This window comes from Lottia gigantea (assembly GCF_000327385.1).
Source record: "Lottia gigantea unplaced genomic scaffold LOTGIsca_47, whole genome shotgun sequence".
Classification (NCBI taxonomy): domain Eukaryota; kingdom Metazoa; phylum Mollusca; class Gastropoda; family Lottiidae; genus Lottia; species Lottia gigantea.
Window position 1 is genome coordinate 1,034,026 of NW_008709640.1, and position 22,675 is coordinate 1,056,700.

The 22,675-nt window shown below is 30.8% G+C and overlaps 1 protein-coding gene across 1 annotated transcript; it reads left to right on the forward strand.

Annotated features, from left to right (window-relative positions):
* Nucleotides 1-1,585: 1,585 nt before the first annotated feature.
* On the forward strand, nucleotides 1,586-20,755 carry LOTGIDRAFT_124736 (hypothetical protein; the record flags this gene model as incomplete). Its single annotated transcript, XM_009061307.1, has 17 exons — nucleotides 1,586-1,869; nucleotides 2,401-2,638; nucleotides 2,936-3,037; nucleotides 3,491-3,652; nucleotides 4,220-4,443; nucleotides 11,285-11,371; nucleotides 12,223-12,408; nucleotides 13,707-13,792; nucleotides 17,513-17,638; nucleotides 17,812-17,930; nucleotides 18,230-18,342; nucleotides 18,601-18,667; nucleotides 18,962-19,103; nucleotides 19,289-19,515; nucleotides 19,785-19,921; nucleotides 20,096-20,318; nucleotides 20,600-20,755. Coding segments are annotated over 17 exons (2,679 nt in total), but the record flags the coding sequence as incomplete, so codon positions are not given.
* Between the last annotated feature and the right edge of the window lie 1,920 nt (nucleotides 20,756-22,675).

The following is a 22,675-nucleotide window of genomic DNA, read 5'->3' on the forward strand; positions in this document are numbered from 1 at the left end:
TCCAAATCTTCATGGGGAATATTCTAAAATTAATCAGAAAGGTCACATAGATATTCTTTTTTATGATCTATAAGATTCTATTAGATGATCTCAGACTAATGCGTCGTTATTGCGTAGTATTTATCAATCGTGCGAAGGAAAACAAGAAATCGATAAATTATTAGCACAGACGTGATAAAAAAGCTTCTAAATTGTAATCTGTCCATTTACAGCTTTTGAATTGTGTGAGAGATGTCCAGAAATTATCGGATAGTCTAAGAACACAGCTTAAAAGATAAAGTAAGTTTTGGGCTGTATTAAATTGATGAAATATCTGTCTCCGTTGTTAACAATGACTGACTTCAGACCACTATTATTATTAGTTACAAGTATAAGGTTTTATAAGAGAAACTCTTTTATAGAAGCACTGGCCTAGGTCACAGGTAGGGACTGTGGATTTCAGCATTGGAATAAATCGATTTGATAGATAATTATCTACTTCTGGAGAGATTTACAAGATAAACAAATAAATCAGATATGCAAGTATAAAGTAGAACTCATCGTCTCATGTCATAGATATAAGTGGGTATCAGGTATCAAGGTAGGCCCTAACTATAATAATTGAAGGCTTACTATACAATTTTCCTGTATCAATTTTATATGATTGAAAGTCCCTGTTCTTAGCCAAAAGTATATGTGGAGCATTCTGTTTATTAGACAGTGCCATTGATGCAAAGATCTGTAACCTAGAACTGGAATTGTACAGCATTTTGAGCTATAGCCTATAAATCAAATGGTATTTTTACAATTTACCACTATTTTCCTTAAAAGCATGATCAGAACAGAACTTTCTATTTTCTTGACATGTTAGTTGAAGTTTACTCATTTTGTTATTGTCAATACCGGTATTTTCTTGTGATGCTAGAACGTAGGAGTAATATTATGAAACTTTGTATTCATGGATGTGGCCATAATCAATGACCTTTGTTCAAATTATAAGCCAACCGAACAAGTTAAGAGCCCTTGATACTGGAGAAATTCAGTAGTGACCCACTGCTCCTATGTTACACTTATCTTCTTACTTGTTGGACATGATTACTTCTTATGCTATCAACTATAATGTAAAAATCTATACTCTTTTATTTACAGTAGAATTCAACATCATGGATATAAGGTGAATTAATTTTTTAGTACCACTTCACTTAAAAAGTTAAGCATTAAATTCATCTCAAGATGAGTACATCACCTAGGACAGCATCATTTTATATCAGTGATGAAGCTGAAAGTGGTACACCTAATGAAATCCTGGTAAGTAAGATTAAGGAATAAAATTGTTGAATTAATAGATTTGCCTGAGCACTAATAGAAATTATAAATAACAAGATCCTGTTGTGTTCTCTTATAGCCACAGTAATAAAGGTACATAGACAGCTTTCGATGTGCATAATTTAATAATTAAAGCGAGACAAGTGCAAAGTAGAAGTTTGGTCCATTAGCTCCAACCTTTTGCTATGTGAGGAATCTTTAGATTGTTTGGCAGAACTGACATTTTTTTTAGTTGGAACTCATTTTCTGTTTTTTTTTTTTTCAGGATTGTGAATTCCTTGACAGGAAAATTATTGTTGGTATTTGTGCTATGGCTAAAAAGTCACGATCAAAGCCAATGAAAGAAATATTACAGCGTTTGCTTCAACATTTTGAAAGATTGGAAATTTTGATATTTGATGAAGACGTAATTCTGAGTGAACCTGTTGAAAAATGGCCGATAGTAGATGCTTTGATATCCTTCTTCTCTCATGGTTTTCCACTAGATAAAGCTATACAATATAGCAATCTTAGAAAACCTTATGTTATAAATGACTTGGAAATGCAACATGTTCTAAAGGACAGGTAATTATGTATATAATTTACATAAAATATTGTAAGGGGCTGACATGGAAAAAGCGTCTAGATGGAAGGGACAATAAACTGAGGCCCTGTGTGCTACAGGCTGTGTATCCCTTGTCAGTTGGAAATTGAAAAAGAGCAGGCTAATGCCGCTGTCCTGGCAAAATTTCACTCATTGTACCCTGCATTATTATTTTTGATGTCTGAACTGTGTATGTGTATATCAAACATTATCTGCTGTTTACAATAGATATTTCTTTCCAATACCATTCATATGATATCTTATGAAAGGATATTTTTTAGATACGGCTGTAAGCTTTATAAACCCTAGAATCTTAATATAATAATATTTGATGGTGACAGACTTTCAGACTAAGAGTGATAAACTTGTTATTACAATTCCTCTTTTATATACAGCATGAATATTGAAAATAAATCTTGGATTCTTGCAAAGTGTATTAGAATTTTTGTCGAAGTTATCATTTAAAACATTGTGACATCACAGCCTTATATTATAATTTGTTAAACTTTCAGACGTGAAGTGTATAAAATATTACAAAATGAAGGAATTCCTCATCCTCGATATGCTGTATTAGAACGTGATCTGGGGTCCTCAGAATCTAATTTTCAAGAAACTGATGATGCTATTGAAGTTAATGGTGTGCTGTTTCAAAAGCCCTTCGTGGAGAAGCCAGTAGATGCTGAAGATCACAATGTGTACATATTCTTCCCAGTACAGGCTGGTGGAGGCAGTACAAGATTATTTAGAAAGGTTCGACTAAAAAGCCATTCATATCTCTGCCAATCTGCTAGGGTAAAATTTCTCAATGTTTTTGAAAATTTGGGATGGATTTGGTTTTTTTTTAATTTTTACTTCTTCAAAATCTTTCAATAAGTGTCGCTTTTTTTGATCTTTAAGAAACAGTGAGTTAATTTTACTTACCGTTGGTCATCTTTTTTCTCTCTGAACTTTTCACTGTCAAATCTTTTCATGCATAAGCTTATTTCTTTCTTTCTTCCACTCATTCTTTACAACAGTGGTTTTAATACTAAAATATATATCCACTAGGTAAAGGATAGAAGTAGTATATATGGTCCACACAGTCGAGTAAGAAAAGTTGGTTCTTATATTTATGAAGATTTTATGCCAACTGATGGTACTGATGTGAAGGTAGGTCATTAACTATAACTTGGACTACATGAGGGTTAAAAAAATACTGAAAAAAAAAAAACAGTTTTCACAGCTTCACAGTGTATCGATAATTATCCTTGATTTTGAAAATTACATTAATGATTCGCCTTTTTCCTTGATACTGAAGAACAGTTAGGATTGGATAATCAAACAGTATCTGTACTCTGTCGTTCCTATTATAGACCTTATTAACAAAAAAACAATCCTTTTCTGTATCAGAGGAAAAAATTGTGAAAAAAAAAAAAAAAAAGAAATCCCTAGTTTGAGGAATATTTGAAGGAATTTTCGTACAATTCTGGCACTTCTGGAGACTCTTTACAAACATATTCAAAGCCCGAATCAACCTAAAAAGAATAGCCTCTAATAACATAATAGCTTGTAGCGGCTTATCAAACAGAAGGTGAAGTATTTGATTGGTTTTTTGATTTATAGGTGTATACAGTAGGACAAGATTATGCCCATGCTGAAGCCAGAAAATCACCAGCATTAGATGGGAAAGTAGAACGTGATCAAGAAGGAAAAGAAATCAGATATCCTGTGTTATTAAGTGCTAAAGAAAAACTGATTGCTAAAAAAGTCTGTATGGCATTCAAGGTAAACTTCCCATTGTGGTCTTGTGATAGTTTAAAAGTATAAGCAACTAGGGATCACAGGGATATAATGATAGATCCATATAACTTTTAGAATAATACTATCCTCTTACTCAGTAAATCAATTTTCACTCTTTGTTTTTTTGATTATATTTTTGAATATATACAGAATGGAATATTATATGTTTTAACAGAGTTCCAGCCAAAATTTGGGATTGGGAATATGTAAACTTAAAAATTTGTAACAAGTTTATATATTACTATAAAACTCTTCTTGTGAAGAGGTCTGGTAAATATATGCTGTATAAAAGAAGGGAGAACACTCTGTGATATCTTTATAACTTTTATCTTTTGGGACTCAAATATATGCTGCGTTCGATATCTGCTGTTAAAATAGTGTTTATGACTTTCTCTCAAATCGGAAACTCACATGCGTAAATTCATAACATTAACTCTGTTAACATGGTAATCACAAGAAGTATCAAACGAGGTATTAGTCTTATTGTTAATTTTTTATAGCCCAATATGAACAGCTAGTCCATATTTTAATTTGAGATATATTTTATTGCAGCAAAATGTTTGTGGTTTTGATCTATTACGAACTGGGGGACAGTCCTATGTATGTGATGTGAATGGATTTAGTTTTGTGAAAACATCAGGAAAATATTATGATGACAGTGCTAAAATACTAGGTACTATGATAATGAGAGAAGTAGCACCACAATTACAGCTACCCTGGGTGCTAGGATGTGCTCCTGAAGATTTACCAGTAGTACCAACAGCATCTGGTTCCATGTAAGTTCCATTTTCATTACCTGTTTAGTTTGGTAAACTGTTATGTTTTTATGTTTCCTTAACATTAAAGAAAACATCAACTCTTACACTCAGAACATGGTTGATTATAATCAAATACATAACATGAAAATTATTGTCCATCTGTTGTGTCAATATATTATTATTACTCTCTAATGAATCCTATCAAAGTTAAACTCAAAATTGCAAAAAAATCTTTTTGAATCTTGTATGTTGTAGATATATTTGAGGGCACAATTCATATTGATATAAAAATGTCTGAAACTGTTAATTAACTTGATAATCAGCATGGATGGTGGCCTTATTTTATCTTAAAATATTAAATCAGTTTTCCCTTAGTAAAAACAGTGTAAATTACATAGCCTTACTTAAGAGTCAATTGCATTACATGACCACTCTTGGTTTTCTTTTGATGTCAATGTGAAATGAAATGAAAAAATTCAACTACATTAGCCTACTTTATTTCGATTACAAACTATCGAGGGATCATTAGCCTGCAAAGTCTGTAGCAATAATGGCCCCTTCTTATTATTATTAATTTATTTTATCCGAACTACGTTTATGTCCATGTCAGATCCGGTTACTTGCATCACTGATAAATAAATGATCTTCACATATGAAGTGATATAGATAGTATATTTTGATGCAATGATCAGTTAGTAAATGGTTGCTGTGGGTTCAATGACATTGATCAAGTCACTCACTCATCATAATGCCAGTCTACCCAGCAGTAATGAACGGATAATCAGGGAAAGATCAATGCCATGAGATTTGGTCAAGGACCAGCTAGTAGAAAGGATTCTTAGTTGTGAACTTAAGTTGTTATCCTTGTAAAATATAGTAGTTTCTTTCTTGAATTTGCCTTCCAAAAGTGCAATGTTTGATAATCGATGATCCATTATGCATTATCTGCTGAACTTGTTCATTTGATGTCTTTTCTTTGTGTTGGTAGGTGCAATAGGTTGGGATATAATACCAACCCTTTAAGTATACCTTAGTATTAATACAGCAACTAAACTAAATTTCTGCTTTGTTTTGTTTTTTTGAGAATACTATTCTCATCTCAATTTAACATTGGAGTTATGGGCCTTTATTACAACCAATGGCAAACAGATGTAACACTTGATATCATTTAGTCATTATGCCAAGTATATTTTTTGTTGCTGATATCTTCAAGAAATCTCATAATATTACACAATATATTGGCATTACTACATGCATCACAGTAGGATTCATTTTGATAACAGTTCAATGGTACTGATAGTTGTTGATATACTGATAACATCGTATTGCCTTTAAATACCAAGATTAGATAGATTAGGAAATGAGGTAAGGGTGCATGTTAAAGATACAAGATAACACATTTTGATACCAAGTGATTGTTGTTTAAGCCCCCCCCTGAACCACAATCAGAAGTTGCACTTGTGATCTTTCATCCACATTTTATACGCCCACATGAAATAGGGGTCGTATATTGCCGTCACCCATCTCGGTCGGTCCGTCCACAATTGCTCGTAAACACTCTACAAGGCACAATTCTTGACTGATTTCGACGAAACTTGGTATGGTTGTTTGTTATCACCCGAGGATGAACCTTATTGAAAATCAGAAAAATCGAAAAATATTTAGTATGAGTTATTGCCCTTGTTCTTGAATCGCTTGTAAACACTCTAGAAGGTGCAATTCTTGACGGATTTTGATGAAACTTGGTGTGAGTGTTTGTTATCACCCAAGGAAGAACCTTATTTAAAATCAGAAAAATTGAAAAATATTTAGTGTGAGTTATTGCCCTTGTTCTTAAAAACGCAATCAAATTTTAGCCTGTAAACGCCCAATTCTTGACAGATTTTGATGAAACTTGGTAATATTATTCAGTACCGCCTCAAAGAATTCAGCAGAAGTGTATGTCTGAAGGTTGAATATTTCATACTGACAAATATTTTTATGTAAAATCAAAGCTGCCAGTGGGCGTATATTACCTTGCCTGGCAAGCTATCTTTTTGCCTTTTTGACTTTGTTGGTGACATCCTTCCATTTGATTGGACATATGAATAGCAGTTCAGACTTTTACTCACTGCTTGGATGTAAAGTGATTACCATTTGCAGAAAATTAAATCACTATTCTGTTGAACAGCATGTTTTAGTTGAAGAGAAAGTAGGAACTTATTCTTAAAATATATATATATATATAAACAGTGCTGTTTTTTCGCCTGTTACTTAATTTTATTAAGTGAATTAAAAATGAGGTAAGGTTATGCTAAATTTATTCTTATTTCCATGATGGGTATTACTTTAAGCTCTGGAAATGAGCTCACGACTTGTGCTCCTTTTTTACAATATGTTAGCTTTTTATGTTCAATATATAAAGCCAAACGCATAAAACTATGAATGAAGGTATCCTCTAGAATTATGAAGTTTTAACTAACAAAAAAAGTGTAACCTTAACACAGTAACATTTACTCTGTACCATACTATTAGTTTGTTTATACTGATATTGGCAGAATACATATTAGTATCAATAAGAGTAGGTTTATAAATATATACATGCAGATGTGAAGCAGACTGCTTTCACCCAGCCAGGAATTAGGTTCAGTGTCATATTTTTTATCCCAGCTGAAACTGGCTATTCTTAAAAAGAAAATTAGATAATTAATGTAGGCACATAATATGTACCCTATTTGAGAAAAGAAAAGTTGATTAAATAAAATTCTGTAATACTTCCTGCAAAACAGGTGTTTTATATATTAATTAATCATCAGATTAACAGGATCTTTCTAAATACTGGCCAATCACTAGAGAGATGTGCTCAGAGGTAAAAAATATAGTTGATATGCTGACAGAATCTGTCTTTTTGCCTTGATAAATGTGAAGGAAAGAGTTTAAAGACACATAACAGAAACATAAAATTAGAACATCTTGTTGACATGCATTAAATTTTATATTTGGTATATTATTTTTAATTTGGTATATTAATACCAAGATATTTATACAGTAGAAAGCAGTTGATTTAAATATTTTGACAGCATATACTGAATGATTTATCCTTTTGCTTAGAATGCTATATTTAATATAATGCCAGTTTTATTTTTGGGTACTGAAAATATGAAATACATTTTAAGTTTGTGTGTGCAAACTTTCAATGTGATGTATATGTGCCTATGTGGGTGTCACTCAGAATATAATATTCTACAAACTCAGAGATCAAAAATCCATTCATGACTGAATTTTTGTATCCAGTCTTCTATCTGAAGGATTGTAGTGCAGATATTTTATTAAACAAAACATGGAAATAAGTAACATAAGGCAGAAAAGTATGGTACTTCTAATTATACTTAGTATTAGATCTAATTATATTAGTAGATTTAATAATAGCAGAAAAGTATAATTATATTAGAAAGTATAGTACTTTTAATTATATTAGAAAATATGGTACTTTTAATTATATTAGAAAGTATAGTACTTTTAATTATATTAGAAAATATGGTACTTTTAATTATATTAGAAAGTATAGTACTTTTAATTATATTAGAAAGTATGATACTTTTAATTATATTAGAAAGTATGATACTTTTAATTATATTAGAAAGTATGGTACTTTTAATTATATTAGAAAGTATGGTACTTTTAATTATATTAGAAAGTATGGTACTTTTAATTATATTAGAAAATATGGTATTTGCAATTATATTAGAAAATTTGGTACTTGCAATTATATTAGAAAGTATGATACTTTTAATTATGTTAGAAAGTATGGTACTTCTAATTATATTTGAAATACAAATGTAAAATAGTGTTAAAAAATTATGCTCAGGATCCATCACAGCTTATGATTAAGTGTTATAGTTTATTGAGACTTGTTTCAATGAAAGCAGTGGCCAAGATCACAGAGCAATAGATAAGTCTATTAATTATGTGAAAATTAGTTAGTCATTAGTATGATTTTATTTGAAGAGACACAACACACAAACACACGAACTCTGACATATAATATACTGAAATAAGTATTTCCTTAAATCTAAGAAATCGATTAATTTAGTATCATTCTTAACACTTGTATTTGAAAGGAAAGGATTTTTGGTTGCTTTAATAGGGGATAAGATTATAGTTAAAAGATTTAGCCGTTTAATAGCAAAGTGTAGTATATAAGGAATGTTAGTAATATTAGACATTGTCCCTACCAATGCATAATGTATGACCTAATTAACATATGTTGTGGTAGCTATCATATACTGTTGATAAAATATGACCCCCATAAGTGTAGCCACAACAGTTTATCATTAAATCATTAGTGATACAACTGACAGATTAGCATAGTCATTTCAAGTACATCACAGTATATCCATGCCCACATTTAAAAGCTGCTCCATTGATAAAGATATTATTCTTATTGAATAAATTTTTCATAATGATCTTGTTGCTAATGAGAAGCTTTGTCAAGAATATACCAAAGTGACCAAATCAGTATGCAGTGAATCCTGATAGGCCCTAGCTAATTGATCAGCTATTTTAACTTCCTGTTTGCACAGATTTTCACTTTCATAGCTGACTTATGATTTATGTGAATTTTAAAATGAAACTTCTGAACAATTGGCCAAATGTTTCATTGAGATATAGTTTAAAAGATGCAAATAATGGTCCTCTGATTAATAGTTAAATGTATTTTGATATCTTATTTATGTATGGTTGATATTAATGATATACAATCTTCAGGGTGATGAATAACAATTCAAATTTTTTGTGTAAATTTTTTTGGTAAAAATGTCAATTTCTGATGAATATGTAACAAACCTACATTTTCTTATAAATTAATAGTTTGACTTAGGGAATAGAATTAATAATTTGGTATATTCAGTAAGATATTTATACAGTAGAAAGCAGTTGATTTAGATATTTTGACAGCATATACTGAATGATTTATCCTTTTGCTTATATTTGAAATAATGCCATTTTTATTTTTGGGTACTAAAAATATAAAGTACATTTTAAGTTTGTGTGTGCAAACTTTCAATGTGATGTACCCCAACGAACTCCTTAAGAAAAAACTCCATGGTCATTTACGTTTATTTATTTACAAAATAACCAAATTCATTCAAACTTCTGATTTAAAGGGTTCCTTTGTCAGAGTAAGAAATATATTAATAATAAGTATAAGATTTTTGATATTTCTATAAGGTTGTTTTTCTAATATGATCAATTGGTGGTACAAGGTATATTTAGGTATTTTAGAAAAACATAAAGCTATGGAGCTATTTGGCCAGTAGATAATAACAATGTCAACATATATATATTGATAATGCTAATTATTCTATATTTAGACTGTATACAGTATATCAAGGTAATAATATCAAATAATAAGATGATAAATATATATCATTACAGTTGCTCATAAAATTTCTATCTTATCTATTAGTCCAGAACAACAGTCACTTCCGTAAACATTAATCCTAAACATATATTTAGTATACTTGCCCATTTGATATTTCCTTGACAGATATTTTAATGCATTAAATTATATAACTCACAAATATTTTTTTGTATAATTCATCATAACATGTTTTAGAAATGTGTTAACTATGACGGAAATGGGAGCACAATTGTCGAACTTCAAAGATGCCAGTGCTGTGGAAGCGCTAAGGCACTGGCCTACCCTGGAAGAGGTTCTCCACTGAGAAAATGTTTGAAAAGTAGAATTGATTTGGTGCATTCTGACACCTAGTTCAGAGAAAAACCATATGAAAATATAATATTTTAAATCATTTTAGAAATTTTTAAGGGGGCAAATACACCTCCTGTAGCTCCACTGGCCCTGTCACTGGTAAATAACTCATCTTTGATAAAAAATAAAATCTCTTTAATAACTTATAATTTTATGTGCCTCTTTAGTTCACAACCAACCTTCTTAAGTTCAGCTTTAATACAAACAGTGAGACTTAGTTATATAGGAGTGTGGGTTGGGCCATATTCAAGCTATAAATTCTTTAAAGTAAAAGTTACTCAAATTTCTCTGATAATGTTAAAGTGGTGGCAGTGAAAAATTAAGTCTAAGTTAGCAACTTAAGTCTGTTGTTCAACTATGATAGGGCAAAAATGAACGTAACCAAGCGGTTGTTACTTCACTTACAGTTTTAACTATATCTCAATTTCAAAACCTAAAGGTTTGTAAAGAGGAATTCTAAAAAATTAATGTGTACGGAAACACTATTAGCATCAATTTGCAGCATTCCAATTTTCAATCAGATGTTTGTGGTTCCTGCAATTCCACTAAAGCCAAGTGTTTGATGACATCACTAATCGCAAAGGGCTGTTTATGATTAAACATATTTTGCAAATAGTGATGTCATCAAACATTCAGTTGTAGTGAAATTGCAGGAACCACAGACTTGTGATTGAAACTCATGAAAATAAGAAATTGATGCTATCAGTGTCCAAGATTAAATTTAGAAAACCTCTTCACAATCCCCTTTAACTTTCCGTGGTAGAAATCTGTACTGTAAAGTATAACATAACAGAGTGTTTAATGTGAATGTTCATTTCATTTTAGCAGAGATAACAAATTAAACAACCTCATTTTATTATAGGTGACATTAAAATGCCTGATTAAAGTATAAGTGTAACATTGACAATGTTTAGCCTGCCCAATATAATTATTCTTCATTTATTTTTAATCTTTAGGAAAAATACAAGTAACCACTTTCCTTATGAGAAACTATCTTATGTAGATAAAGGAAGAAATTTCTCAACAACAGACCTCTATTTAGGGTCAGTCTATTTTGAGTGTAGAGAAATGTTGTTATGATTTGTTGTTATTATTGTTTATTATCAGGATGGAGTTAAGATGTGTAGTAGCTATAGTCAGACATGGAGACAGAACTCCAAAACAAAAAATGAAAATGGAAGTCAAACACAAAAAGTAAGTGATTTTAATTCATTTTAATTGACTGTTGTGTTCAAAATAATACATTTATAACTTATATGCCTTTACAAACATTGTTCTATGTGTAATATCACCTAGAAAACAACAATCTTATATTGGAATCAACATTTTTATTGTAAAGAATAGTTCAGTGCAATTTGTTGGATATCTTGTCACATTTAGATTGTTTTTTTTTCTGTTGTATCCATCCTTGCTTTGAAAAGTTGAGCAGAAGGACTGTTTCTTTTAATTTTTTCATTGCTTGTAATAAACATTTTTCGATCCTTTTTTGGCTGTAAATGTGTAAAAAATTGTGTTCAATATTCCTGTTATTATATTTATTCATGTCATTAAATTTTTACTTGTATCAAATTTCATGAAAATTCCTGGATTTAGGTTTCAGACATCAATTTATCAAAGTTAAAGATTTTTTGAGGCAAGGCAAAAGTTGAAAAACAAAAATTCCTGGAAATAGGAAACAGTAGTATATTCAGGAGAAGTGCCATGGGGCCATTACCCTTCCCTTAGGCCTGTGAAAGGTTTTATATTGAAGTGAAAATTAGGCCCTCTAAATGCTCAAAATTCATCTCAGGCCATCTTAACTCTGTTGGCTTCTGGGGGCCTCTGCAAGCCCATAGTCCCCTAGCCTCCTCTGGCTTTGAGCCTCACGTTTGAAAGACACTTCTTATTTTTATGCTCCCGCTGTGGAGCTTTTTCTAGATTATCTCCACACAAAACAAAAAAACTTAACCTCACCTTATAGCAAACTTTGTTAGATCAACAGCCATATTTAAATACATTAGATACACTTTGTCTTCACCATGTTTTAAACATACTTTTTCTTGCAGATTTTTTGATTTATTTGAGAAATATGGTGGAATGAAAAATGGACATCTAAAACTAAAGAAACCAAAACAACTTCAAGAAGTACTAGATGTTGTACGACATTTACTATCAAATAATCAACAACAAAAAGATCCTGAAGTTGAAGAAAAGAAAGTGAAATTTCAACAATTGAAACTTGTTTTAGAAATGTGAGTTGTTTTATTTTTATTGTTGAAACACCCATTGCCAGGTTTATATTATCTTGATAATGTCCTCACTTACATTATTATAAAATCATCAGCAAAACAATTTTGTTAACCAAAACTCACGTCCAAAGCACGACAGAATTGGCAACAAAAAATGTGTTGTGTTGCACTCTTCAAAGAAGAAGTACCATATTGTTGGTCATGTTATTAGTTCTGTCTTGCTGTTGTATAGAGTTCTGTCTTGCTGCCATATGATAGAAATATTTTAGCATTGAACTTGAATTGGAACTCAAATACCAATTTCGGGGTAGTACCTGTAATTCGTAAGTACTATGCACAAGTTATTTTTAAGAATGTTCTCTACTGAATTTTCTTATGAAACTTAATGCTAAATTTTACCGTAATGACCCAGATAAAAATGATTATGTTTGTCACATTTTCACCTCCTATATATTTAGATTGATCCTTTATTATTAATTAGCATTCTACTATCCTTCTATGAATTCCTTTCTTTTTATTTTCACCTTGGGAAACTTGAGGGTGTAGTTTTTAGTTTTAGAGGCTTTAGTCTGTTGGTAAAACTGTTGATATTGTAAATAAGTCAAGTATTACAGATTTTTGTTGATATATGGACATGAATTGATTTTTGGTCGCTTCTTGTTGTTAATCAATTCCGACTTTCAGATGATCTCAATGACATTTTTTGTTCAAAATCATGGTTTAATAGCAGGGATCCCAGACTTTCTCTATTTTTCTGGCCATTGGGCTCTTTTGGGGGGAATTAAAACCAGTACAAATTTGGTTTTTCGGGATGAAAATGAAAATAAAATGAAATGTATTAAGGTGCCTCAGCACCAAAATGGGCTATATAGCACCTGGTTTAAGGAATGAAAGATTTCTATATACATGTACATAGGTAATGTCTTTCAAATCATCTTAAGATGGTAAAATCTCACTCGACCCCATATGGCTGCCTGGGGCCCCAATTTTTTGTGCTGGGATCCCTGTAGTACATATACCATTGCTAATTTTTTCACTGGACAAAAAATTTGATGTTTCTGTTCAAAAGTCAAACGCATAATGATTTTGATTTAAAAACAATATTAGCCTACCTACATGAAACAATAATGAAGAGTTGATATCACACAATGAGTGTAAATTTAACAATAACAAAGAGATAAATTTCAGTGAAGAAGATGGTTTAGTGTATTGTGATAAGTGGTAAGATCTCAGGTGGCTGTATAATTCTAGTTGTACTAATATTTTATAATCCATGCCAAACAATCCTTACTTAATTACAGGTATGGTCATTTCTCAGGCATTAATCGCAAAGTGCAAATCAAGTATCAACCGCGAGGTTGTCCTAAACGATCATCCAGTGAGGAGGGTGTGTACAACACGACTGCTTTCATCTATTCAAAATGTCTGGCCATAGATTTATTTAGTTTCTTTCTCTTCCAGATGAAATTTCACTGTTTTTTTGGCCATCTTCCTTATTATACTTCATATTATAGCACCTTTTTCATTCTAATTTGGATTTTGGTAGACACTCTGTGGTTTACATTTTTCGTCTTAATATTAACATTTTGGCAAAAAACTAACTTTTTTAATGGTATTTTGTTATAAATTTGGGTATTTAATATGAAGTATGATTAGAAGATGTACGTAGAAAAGTGGTGGCAAGGCTAACATCGTATATATTTATGAATATATATATATATATATATGGGAAATGTTGAATTATTCCAGTAGCTTTATTTAGTAGCTTGCTGTTGTGATGGTTACTATGGTTACAAATTTTACTAACAAAAGGAACAATTTAATGCTTGGAATAGAATAGAATAGACAGTAGTTTGGTGATTTGTTTTCAGGCATTTTCATATTTTTGAGGGTATTTTCTTCTTTTTTAATTAACTTTAAGCTTTTTACGTAACCATGAAAGGCAAAATCTGAAAAGTTTTAATTATTTTAACAATTTTTTGTGATGGTAAAGGATAATTTTCAAAAAAAAAATAAAAAAAAAAAAAAACACAGATGGATACTGATGCTTATATTTTTGTAGTAAAGTATACATAAAAACAAATACAAATTCTATAGTGTTTTGTATTAGTATTTCACAACAGCAAGTTTTTGTGTTTTGTATATATACATGTAGCTGTAGTAACCTTTCCAATTCAGTCCTTTCTATTTGAATTTATCTATATCTGTATTATTTCTATTTACAAATATACAAACATACATTATGTTTTGTGTTTATTTGCACTTTTTCTGTCCTGCCTCACTAGGTATGAGTTTACTGGCATCCATCGAAAAGTTCAGTTGAAATATCAGCCGAATGGGAGGCCATTAGGATCGTCCAGTGAGGGTTTGTAGTTTCAAAACAATCTTGTCAACTTACAATTATCATTTTAAATTTTATGTATTAACTATTTTTATACCTATTATAGAAACAACAAATATACTTCTTCGTGTTTTGTGAACTTATTGAAAAATTAGACTGAAAAATTCAAATGTGCTTTGGAAATGAATTAGATATTTAATGTAATGATGCTTCTCAGAAGTTGATAAAAAAGTACTGTTTGACAGATTTAGTATCGCATGTTTCCTGAAATTGAGGAAGTTTTGAAGTGTATTTGTTTTAGTTTCATATATAATATTGTTATTATTGTTTGTATCAATAGATATACACCTTTTTTCATCATTTAGATATGGGCTTCAAGCAATCTTTCACCCAAATATATTCTTTGTTTAGAACCCCCCTCCTCAAATCTGTTGTGTGGCACCCAGTAGAAATCATTTCTCTCTAGCACCAATATCTTACTCTAAACTCTAAAACTCTGACTACATTTTCATGATTAATAATGATAATTTGAAGTGCAAGTACAATTATGATTTTTTTTTTAATTACTTTTGCACTGTGTGAATTAATTAATAATCAATTTAAGAATAAACAATTTTGAATGAGAAATAAATAGTAAGACGTATACTTATAGGATAAGGTTATGGGTTTTTTTGGTGTGTGTTCAATACCTTTGGTGATGGAATTAATTGCCCTCTATGACATTCTATGAAAACAGTTTTGATATTTGAGTGTATATCTAAGATACATTGATAAATACAAGATAAAGATTTATTTCACTAGAGTTGACAAGATTGTTAGCACACCTTTCCTGTTCTTGTTTGATTTCCTTTGCTGTATGTGTATTGAAGCTTTTTGACTGTTTGATAAATACAATTTGTAGAAAATCGCCTATTCAAATAAAGATTTGAAAATTAAATATATATAATACCATAATTTGTATAGAGAATTTGTATAGAGCTCGTTTATTGAGTGTTGCTTGGCGCTATGTTATGTTCAATTCCTCTCTGAAATAAGATATGAAAAAATTTTAAATAAAATGGAAAAATAAGCTAAGAATTAATAGAAATTCTCTTTTATGATAATAATTTTATAAAGTTAAAAATCTCTCACCCAACATGCTGCTACTGCTTATTCTTATCAGTTAATTTATGATGTAAATTATTTTTTGTCCAAACTTTTCAAGTATTTTTTGTTTATGTTTTTTTTTTCTACAGTATTTTGTTGCGATTCTGAAGTCAATGCTATTCTTTACTTTTAGATTTAAGTTCTTATAATTCTGATGCATGGCTAGAATGTAAGTTTTAACACTACTTTCATTGTATTGTTACTTACAGTGATATTTCCTTTATTCCATTCCCTCTCTGTCTAAAACTATCTGCTCTGTCTAAACATTTAGAAAATGTATCACTTTGAGATTTCACGCTCTTTCAAACTTTCCATGAAGTATATTGATAAGCCATAAATCACTCGAGGAAGAAATTTCAAGTATCCCGTGAATGTGTCTGGTGAATTAACTCAAAAAGGTTTCAACTAAGTTGCATGAAAAAATGTTGTGTGGATTGTTGCTTCTTTAATATTAAAGGCTGCAACTCAGGTTGGGGCAGAGTGGGAATGAAATAAGGATATATCAGTATCAATACATTGTGTGTAAGATATATGTAATAATAGATGTGTTATACTAATTCATTATCATGTGTTTTTATGTAAGAGCATGTTTGAAGTTTTGTAGTGAATTGAATAATCACTATACTAATAAATCATTATCATAAACTAATTTCTATTATCGGGATTGTAAAGAGGTTTTCTAAATTTGTATGTGTACCATGGACACTAATAGCATCAAATTGCACCATTCCAATTTTCAATCAGACATCTGTGATACATGCAATTCCACTAAGATAAAGTGCTTGATGACATCACTAATTACAAAGAGTCTAATGTGATTACTGATATCATCGAAGACTTATTCTTGAAAATTGGAATGGTGCAAATTGATGCTGTCAGTTTCCCTGATATATGTTTATAAAGCCACTTAACAATCCCTTTAATAACAAGAATTATGATAGAGTTAGTCTTAGGACTAAGTATTTTCAGTTGATATTTCATCAGTACATTTCAAAATTCTTAATATGATACAATTTATTAATATATCTAAACTTTGTCATCATATATTCTTTGAAGAAATGAACTTGCAATGCTCCTTGAATCAGGTACAAAAAAGTCAGTTTTGAAATATTGAATATATTCAAGTTATGCACGCCCTTAAAAGCAAGAGTCATATTAACAACATATGGTTTGCTGAAATGAGCATCATTTGATGGTAAAATGATTATTTAAACAACAATTTCGTTCTAATATCAGTAGTATTTAATAAAATCATATCAAATAACAAAATGTTGAGTTCATATTATAGATATTGTCTTTATCATACAGTCAAATAGGTTTCATTAATTCATAAGTTTTGTGTTTCTTTTATTGTGGAATGTTATAATAATATATGCATGGTTTTAATTTATTTTAATGGTATTTATATATATATAACTATTTACATACATTCTCTTTTTCTAATAGTTTTTCTTAAAACTTAATGATTTTGTTTGAATCTGAAATTAAAGAATTAAAATTTTGCACCTTTCTTCTGTAAAATTTCCATTAAATCAAATGTTTCTACCGTTTCGTATTTATATGTATGGCTGATCTTTATGCAATACAAATTTTGCAATTCATTAATTTGTCAAATTGCAGATGAGATGCCAAGAGAGCCATCCTTACTATTAATAGTAAAATGGGGAGGAGAGTTAACTCCTGCTGGAAAAATACAAGCAGAAGAACTGGGTAAAGCTTTCAGGACACTCTATCCTGGTGGACAAGGTATTACTCTATATCTCTTTTTATTATCATTATTGATTATTTTCCTTCTTAAAACAACTGTGTTGTGGCTTGATGAGTAAAATGCTTGCTCGCTTACAAACTAGTTAGATATGAAGTTGATCAAATCCAGTACTTAACAGACGTATATATTTATTAAACAGATTTTATTGCAGGCCAATTTGAAACACCAGGACTTGGATTCCTGCGTCTACACAGTACATTCAGACATGATTTAAAGATGTATGCCTCCGACGAAGGCAGAGTTCAGATGACAGCTGCTGCATTTATTAAGGTATTTTGATGTTTCTTCCCCTAATAAGATGCTAAGTTACAACATGAATATTCAACAGAGATTGTAAACTGTTGATCTGATTGACTGATTTAATTTGTAAAACACCAGGCTGTATTGAATGGGCTGAATGTTAGACAGAACTGTGTCACATTGGTATAGTGGAACTAATTGTGACTCAGTGAAATAAAGAGTTTATTGTTATCATAAATTTCATAGTTTTTTTAACAGGCCTGCTGGATCAGTATTGATATTACTTGATATAAAGAACTTTAAGTTCTCTTGTTATTTATGATTTGTAGGGTTTGCTGGCATTAGAAGGAGAATTGACCCCTATAATGGTACAGATGGTAAAAAGTGCCAATACTAATGGTTTATTAGATAGTGAAGGTTTGAATTCCAAGTACCAGGCTGTGTAAGTTACCTTATATTTTAGTTGAGAATTTGTAGAGACTTGCCAATCAGTTTTAATGATCTTTGAATATCTTGGATATTGAGGCATTACTTTTACCATTTAGTACGTTCCTTGTTCTGATTCTACTCTTTTATAGTCTCTGATTGCTAAGTAGGAAAGGCCAGCCATCAGCGTGTCAAAAATTTGCGTTACTCCTTTTATATATATTCAAATATCAACATTAGATTGTAGTTTAACATAGGTAATTATATTTGACAGTGTAAAAGAAAAATTAAAAGATATATTTAATCAAGATAGAGATTTTACAGATGAAGATTATAATAAGGTGTGTAAATTATATTCTTTTTATTGGCAATCAGTACAAATTGATTTGTCTTTTTGAAAATGTCATTCTACAGTTTGACAGCAGAGGCTAGATTTTTCTATTTTTGACAAATTATAACTAGTCCGAACAGATAGACACACTTTGTAAGGCTCAAAATAGATTGTAAATCTACTTCCTTTTCATAAATCAATCGTATTTTACATTATCTGATGAAGTATATAATTAAATTAAAGTAGGACAGCATAGAATATTTTGAAAACGTGTAACTGTATCATTTTCTTTTTCTTCGTACAGCTTGCCCCAACTGGTAGTACATCTTTAATAAATGCAATGAAATTTATCAAAAACCCAAGAGAAATGTGTGAAAAAGTTTATGAAATGGTGAAAGAAATAACATCTAAAATAAGAACACTGAAATTAGAGTTAAAATCTAGAGGTATGATTTATTATGAAACATTAAATATTTTTTTTGAATAATAAAGCTAAATTAGGAAATTTTCACTTATAAATAAAATATAATATATCATAATTTCAACTATTATAAATATAATGTTATTAATATAAAGATGTCAGATATCATTAAAGTCAGTTTATGAAAGTAACTTTGGATTACTTTTGTAGATTTGAAGTTATATCATGGTGAGTCATGGGAGTTGTTTATAAGAAGATGGGCAAAGTTAGAAAAAGATTTTAGATTGAAGAATGGAAGATTTGATATTAGTAAAATACCTGATATTTATGATTGTATTAAGTATGATTTACAACATAATAATATGACATTACAATATGAAGGTGCTGAAGAATTGTTTATGTGTTGTAAGGCTTTAGCTGATGTTATAATACCACAGGTACGAAAACAGTTTCAAACTATGGACATTGATAAATTGGCATGTTTATATGGATTTATTGAAGGTATTTTTTTGCAACTAAGAGTCAGGAAGTAATTTCCAGACATAAGTGAACTGCTCACCCAATGCTGAAGAAAATGTATTGAAAGAGATGTGGTAGATAGACTTAGTTCATTCTGGATTTCCCGTTTGCATAGTTCTTCTGGTTTTTCAGTTTGAATATCATTTGATTTTCTTGCAATTATTTATTTACGCCATTTTATTATCAGGAATATGGTTTAACTGTGGATGAAAAGTTACATATTGCTCAGAACTTCAGTAATCCACTAGTAAGAAAGATAAGAAGTGATTTTGCTCAGTGTGATCCAGCATATCAAGAAGATGAATTTACTAGATTAGATTCTAGGTAAGGATAGAATAGCTCAGTCCTGTCTTTGCTAAATACGGAAAACTTTTAAAAAGTTCCAATCAGCAATTATTTAAGAAAATAAACTCATTCCATCAGGTATGATACCTAAGCTATTCAACTGACTTACTGCAGTTGCATTTGTCTCATAGTTAATGCTTTTGTTTTGTGCAGATATTCCAAAGGAGTGTCAACACCAGAAAGATTTGTACGCACCAGGTTATATTTTACTAGTGAAAGTCATATACATTCACTGTTAAATATCTTACGGTATGGATCATTATGTGATGCTGGTAAGGATGAACAATGGAGGTCTGCTATGGAATATATCAATGCTACATCAGAATTAAATTATATGACTCAGATTGTCTTTATGACATTTGAAGATCCTAGTAAGGTTAGTGTCAGTTATTGTCTTCCTAAGTCAAAATTTTAGGTTAACTGAACTGAAAGAGCTTCATTTCATAAACTGAAAGGTTTTTTTGGCTTTAGCATTGAATGAAAACTCTATCAGTTGGTGAAGAAAATATTTTAACAATTTAAAATGAATAAGTACGAACTATGAAGATAACCATAAAATCTTTTTGGTAGCTTATATGAATCCCTTCCATAATATTTTCATAATTGTACCATTTTGATTGACATTTTTCAAGTCCATTTTTGAATTTTTTTTTATAGGATCCTTCTTCAGATGAGAGATATCATATGGAACTCCATTTTAGTCCTGGTGCTTACACTTGTTGTGATACTAGTTTAACATCCCCTAGAGGTATGGGATATCGACCTAACCCAAAGTCAGAAAAGGTCAGTAATTCAGATAATCACAATTTGTAGGTTTGTGTGGATTTTGAGCTTTGAGGCTTTCATATGCTTTGTGTGGATTTTAAAAATATTAGAGCCACTCATTTTCCATTCAATATGCAATCTCATTAACAATTTTTTTATTGATATACTTAAAGCTTCACAAAGAACAATGCTGAACTTGTTTGATAAATACTTTTTATAGATGTAGGCTTATTAAGTGGTTTATTTGATAATATTTCTGTATGTTCTAGAAAGAAGATGATAAACTGAAAGTTTCAAGTGGTCTTCAAGGTTCAAATACTTGGGAAGGATCATTTTTGGAACAAAACAGACCTCGAGGGGCAAGATCTGATCCCTTAAACTGCTTTGTAAGACATGACCCTACCTTTAATTTGGGTGAAATATTGGAAAGTGATTTATATGAAGAGGATGAAACGCTGGAATCATCCCAGAAGAGAGAGGTAGGTTCAAATTTATATTGTAAACCAGAAATACCCACATTTTTAAACCAGATTTCTTATGTCTAGCAGGCATGGAGGTGCTTGGCACATGGTATCCCTTCCAGAGGAGTTGCATTGCAGTATTCTTAACAAATGGTATATTTTGTCTTCTGTATTGTTTTTTTGAATTTAAGCTGAATTTTATCAATTCATTATATTGAATGGAATTTTTTTTTCAGGATTCTTCTAAAGCTGATTCTTCTATACCAGAATGGGACTTCAGTGAACCAGAAGACAAGGTTTGTAGTATTAGATTTACATGGTATTTTTTATTAGTCAAATTTTGTGCTCTCTGGCATGTTCACCAACATCAAATAGGCTCTCTGGCATATTCACCAACATGGTATAGACTCTCTGGAAAGTTCACCAACATGGTATAGGCTCTCTGGAATGTTCACCAACATCAAATAGACTCTCTGGCATATTCACCAACATGGTATAGACTCTCTGGAAAGTTCACCAACATGGTATAGGCTCTCTGGAATGTTCACCAACATCAAATAGGCTCTCTGGCATGTTCACCAACATGGTATAGGCTCTCTGGAATGTTCACCAACATGGTATAGGCTCTGTGGCATGTTCCTCAACATGGTATAGGCTCTCTGGCATGGTCACCAACATCAAATAGGCTTTCTTGCATGGTCACCAACATCAAATAGGCTTTCTGGCATGGTCACCAACATCAAATAGGCTTTCTGGCATGGTCACCAACATCAAATAGGCTTTCTGACATTGTCACCAACTGGGTGTTGGTCAGGCATAGTCACAAGTTTTGGCTATCTGGCTCTGTAAGCTGAATGGTTTGCCTGTGTTTTTTCGACAACTACCTATTTAGTCTTTGATTTTTCAGAGATGGTTAAGTAATCCTCAGAGGTCTGATTGAATTATTTTGTAAATATTTTCAGGTTCAATATCCAGGATTATCTAAAAGTGATAATGTTGTCAATCCTAAAAGTGATCCTATACCAGTTACCAAACCAATACAAATAACAGTTGACTCAGTCTCAGGTAGGGATCAGCTTGTAAACTGTGGGGCATGCACTCTTTTAATTTGGTTCTCCCAGTTTTCACTGAAAAAAAATTATGTTTGGTAGCCTGTTGTCATGTGGTTGTGGTGATCTTTTCTTTTTGACCATTTTTCCCATCTTCTAGATTCACCTAAACCTCAAAGTTTTGAAGAAAAGCGAAGTAGAAGTTTAGACGATGATAAGAAATCGGGTAAGTAAAAATATGTTTTTGGTTTCTAAGGAGTTGTTTTAATTTGGAAATTATTTTAAAAAGTTGTGTTTGTTGTTTGACAAAGATATTTGTTGCATAATATGGAAAGATTCAATATGTAAAATTAAAGTCCAATTTATTTTTAAGTTGAATCATAAGCTGGTATAGTTTAACTTGCTATTTGATCTCTCTCAAATCTTTGTCATTCTCAAGTTTTTGTATTGGATCCTTC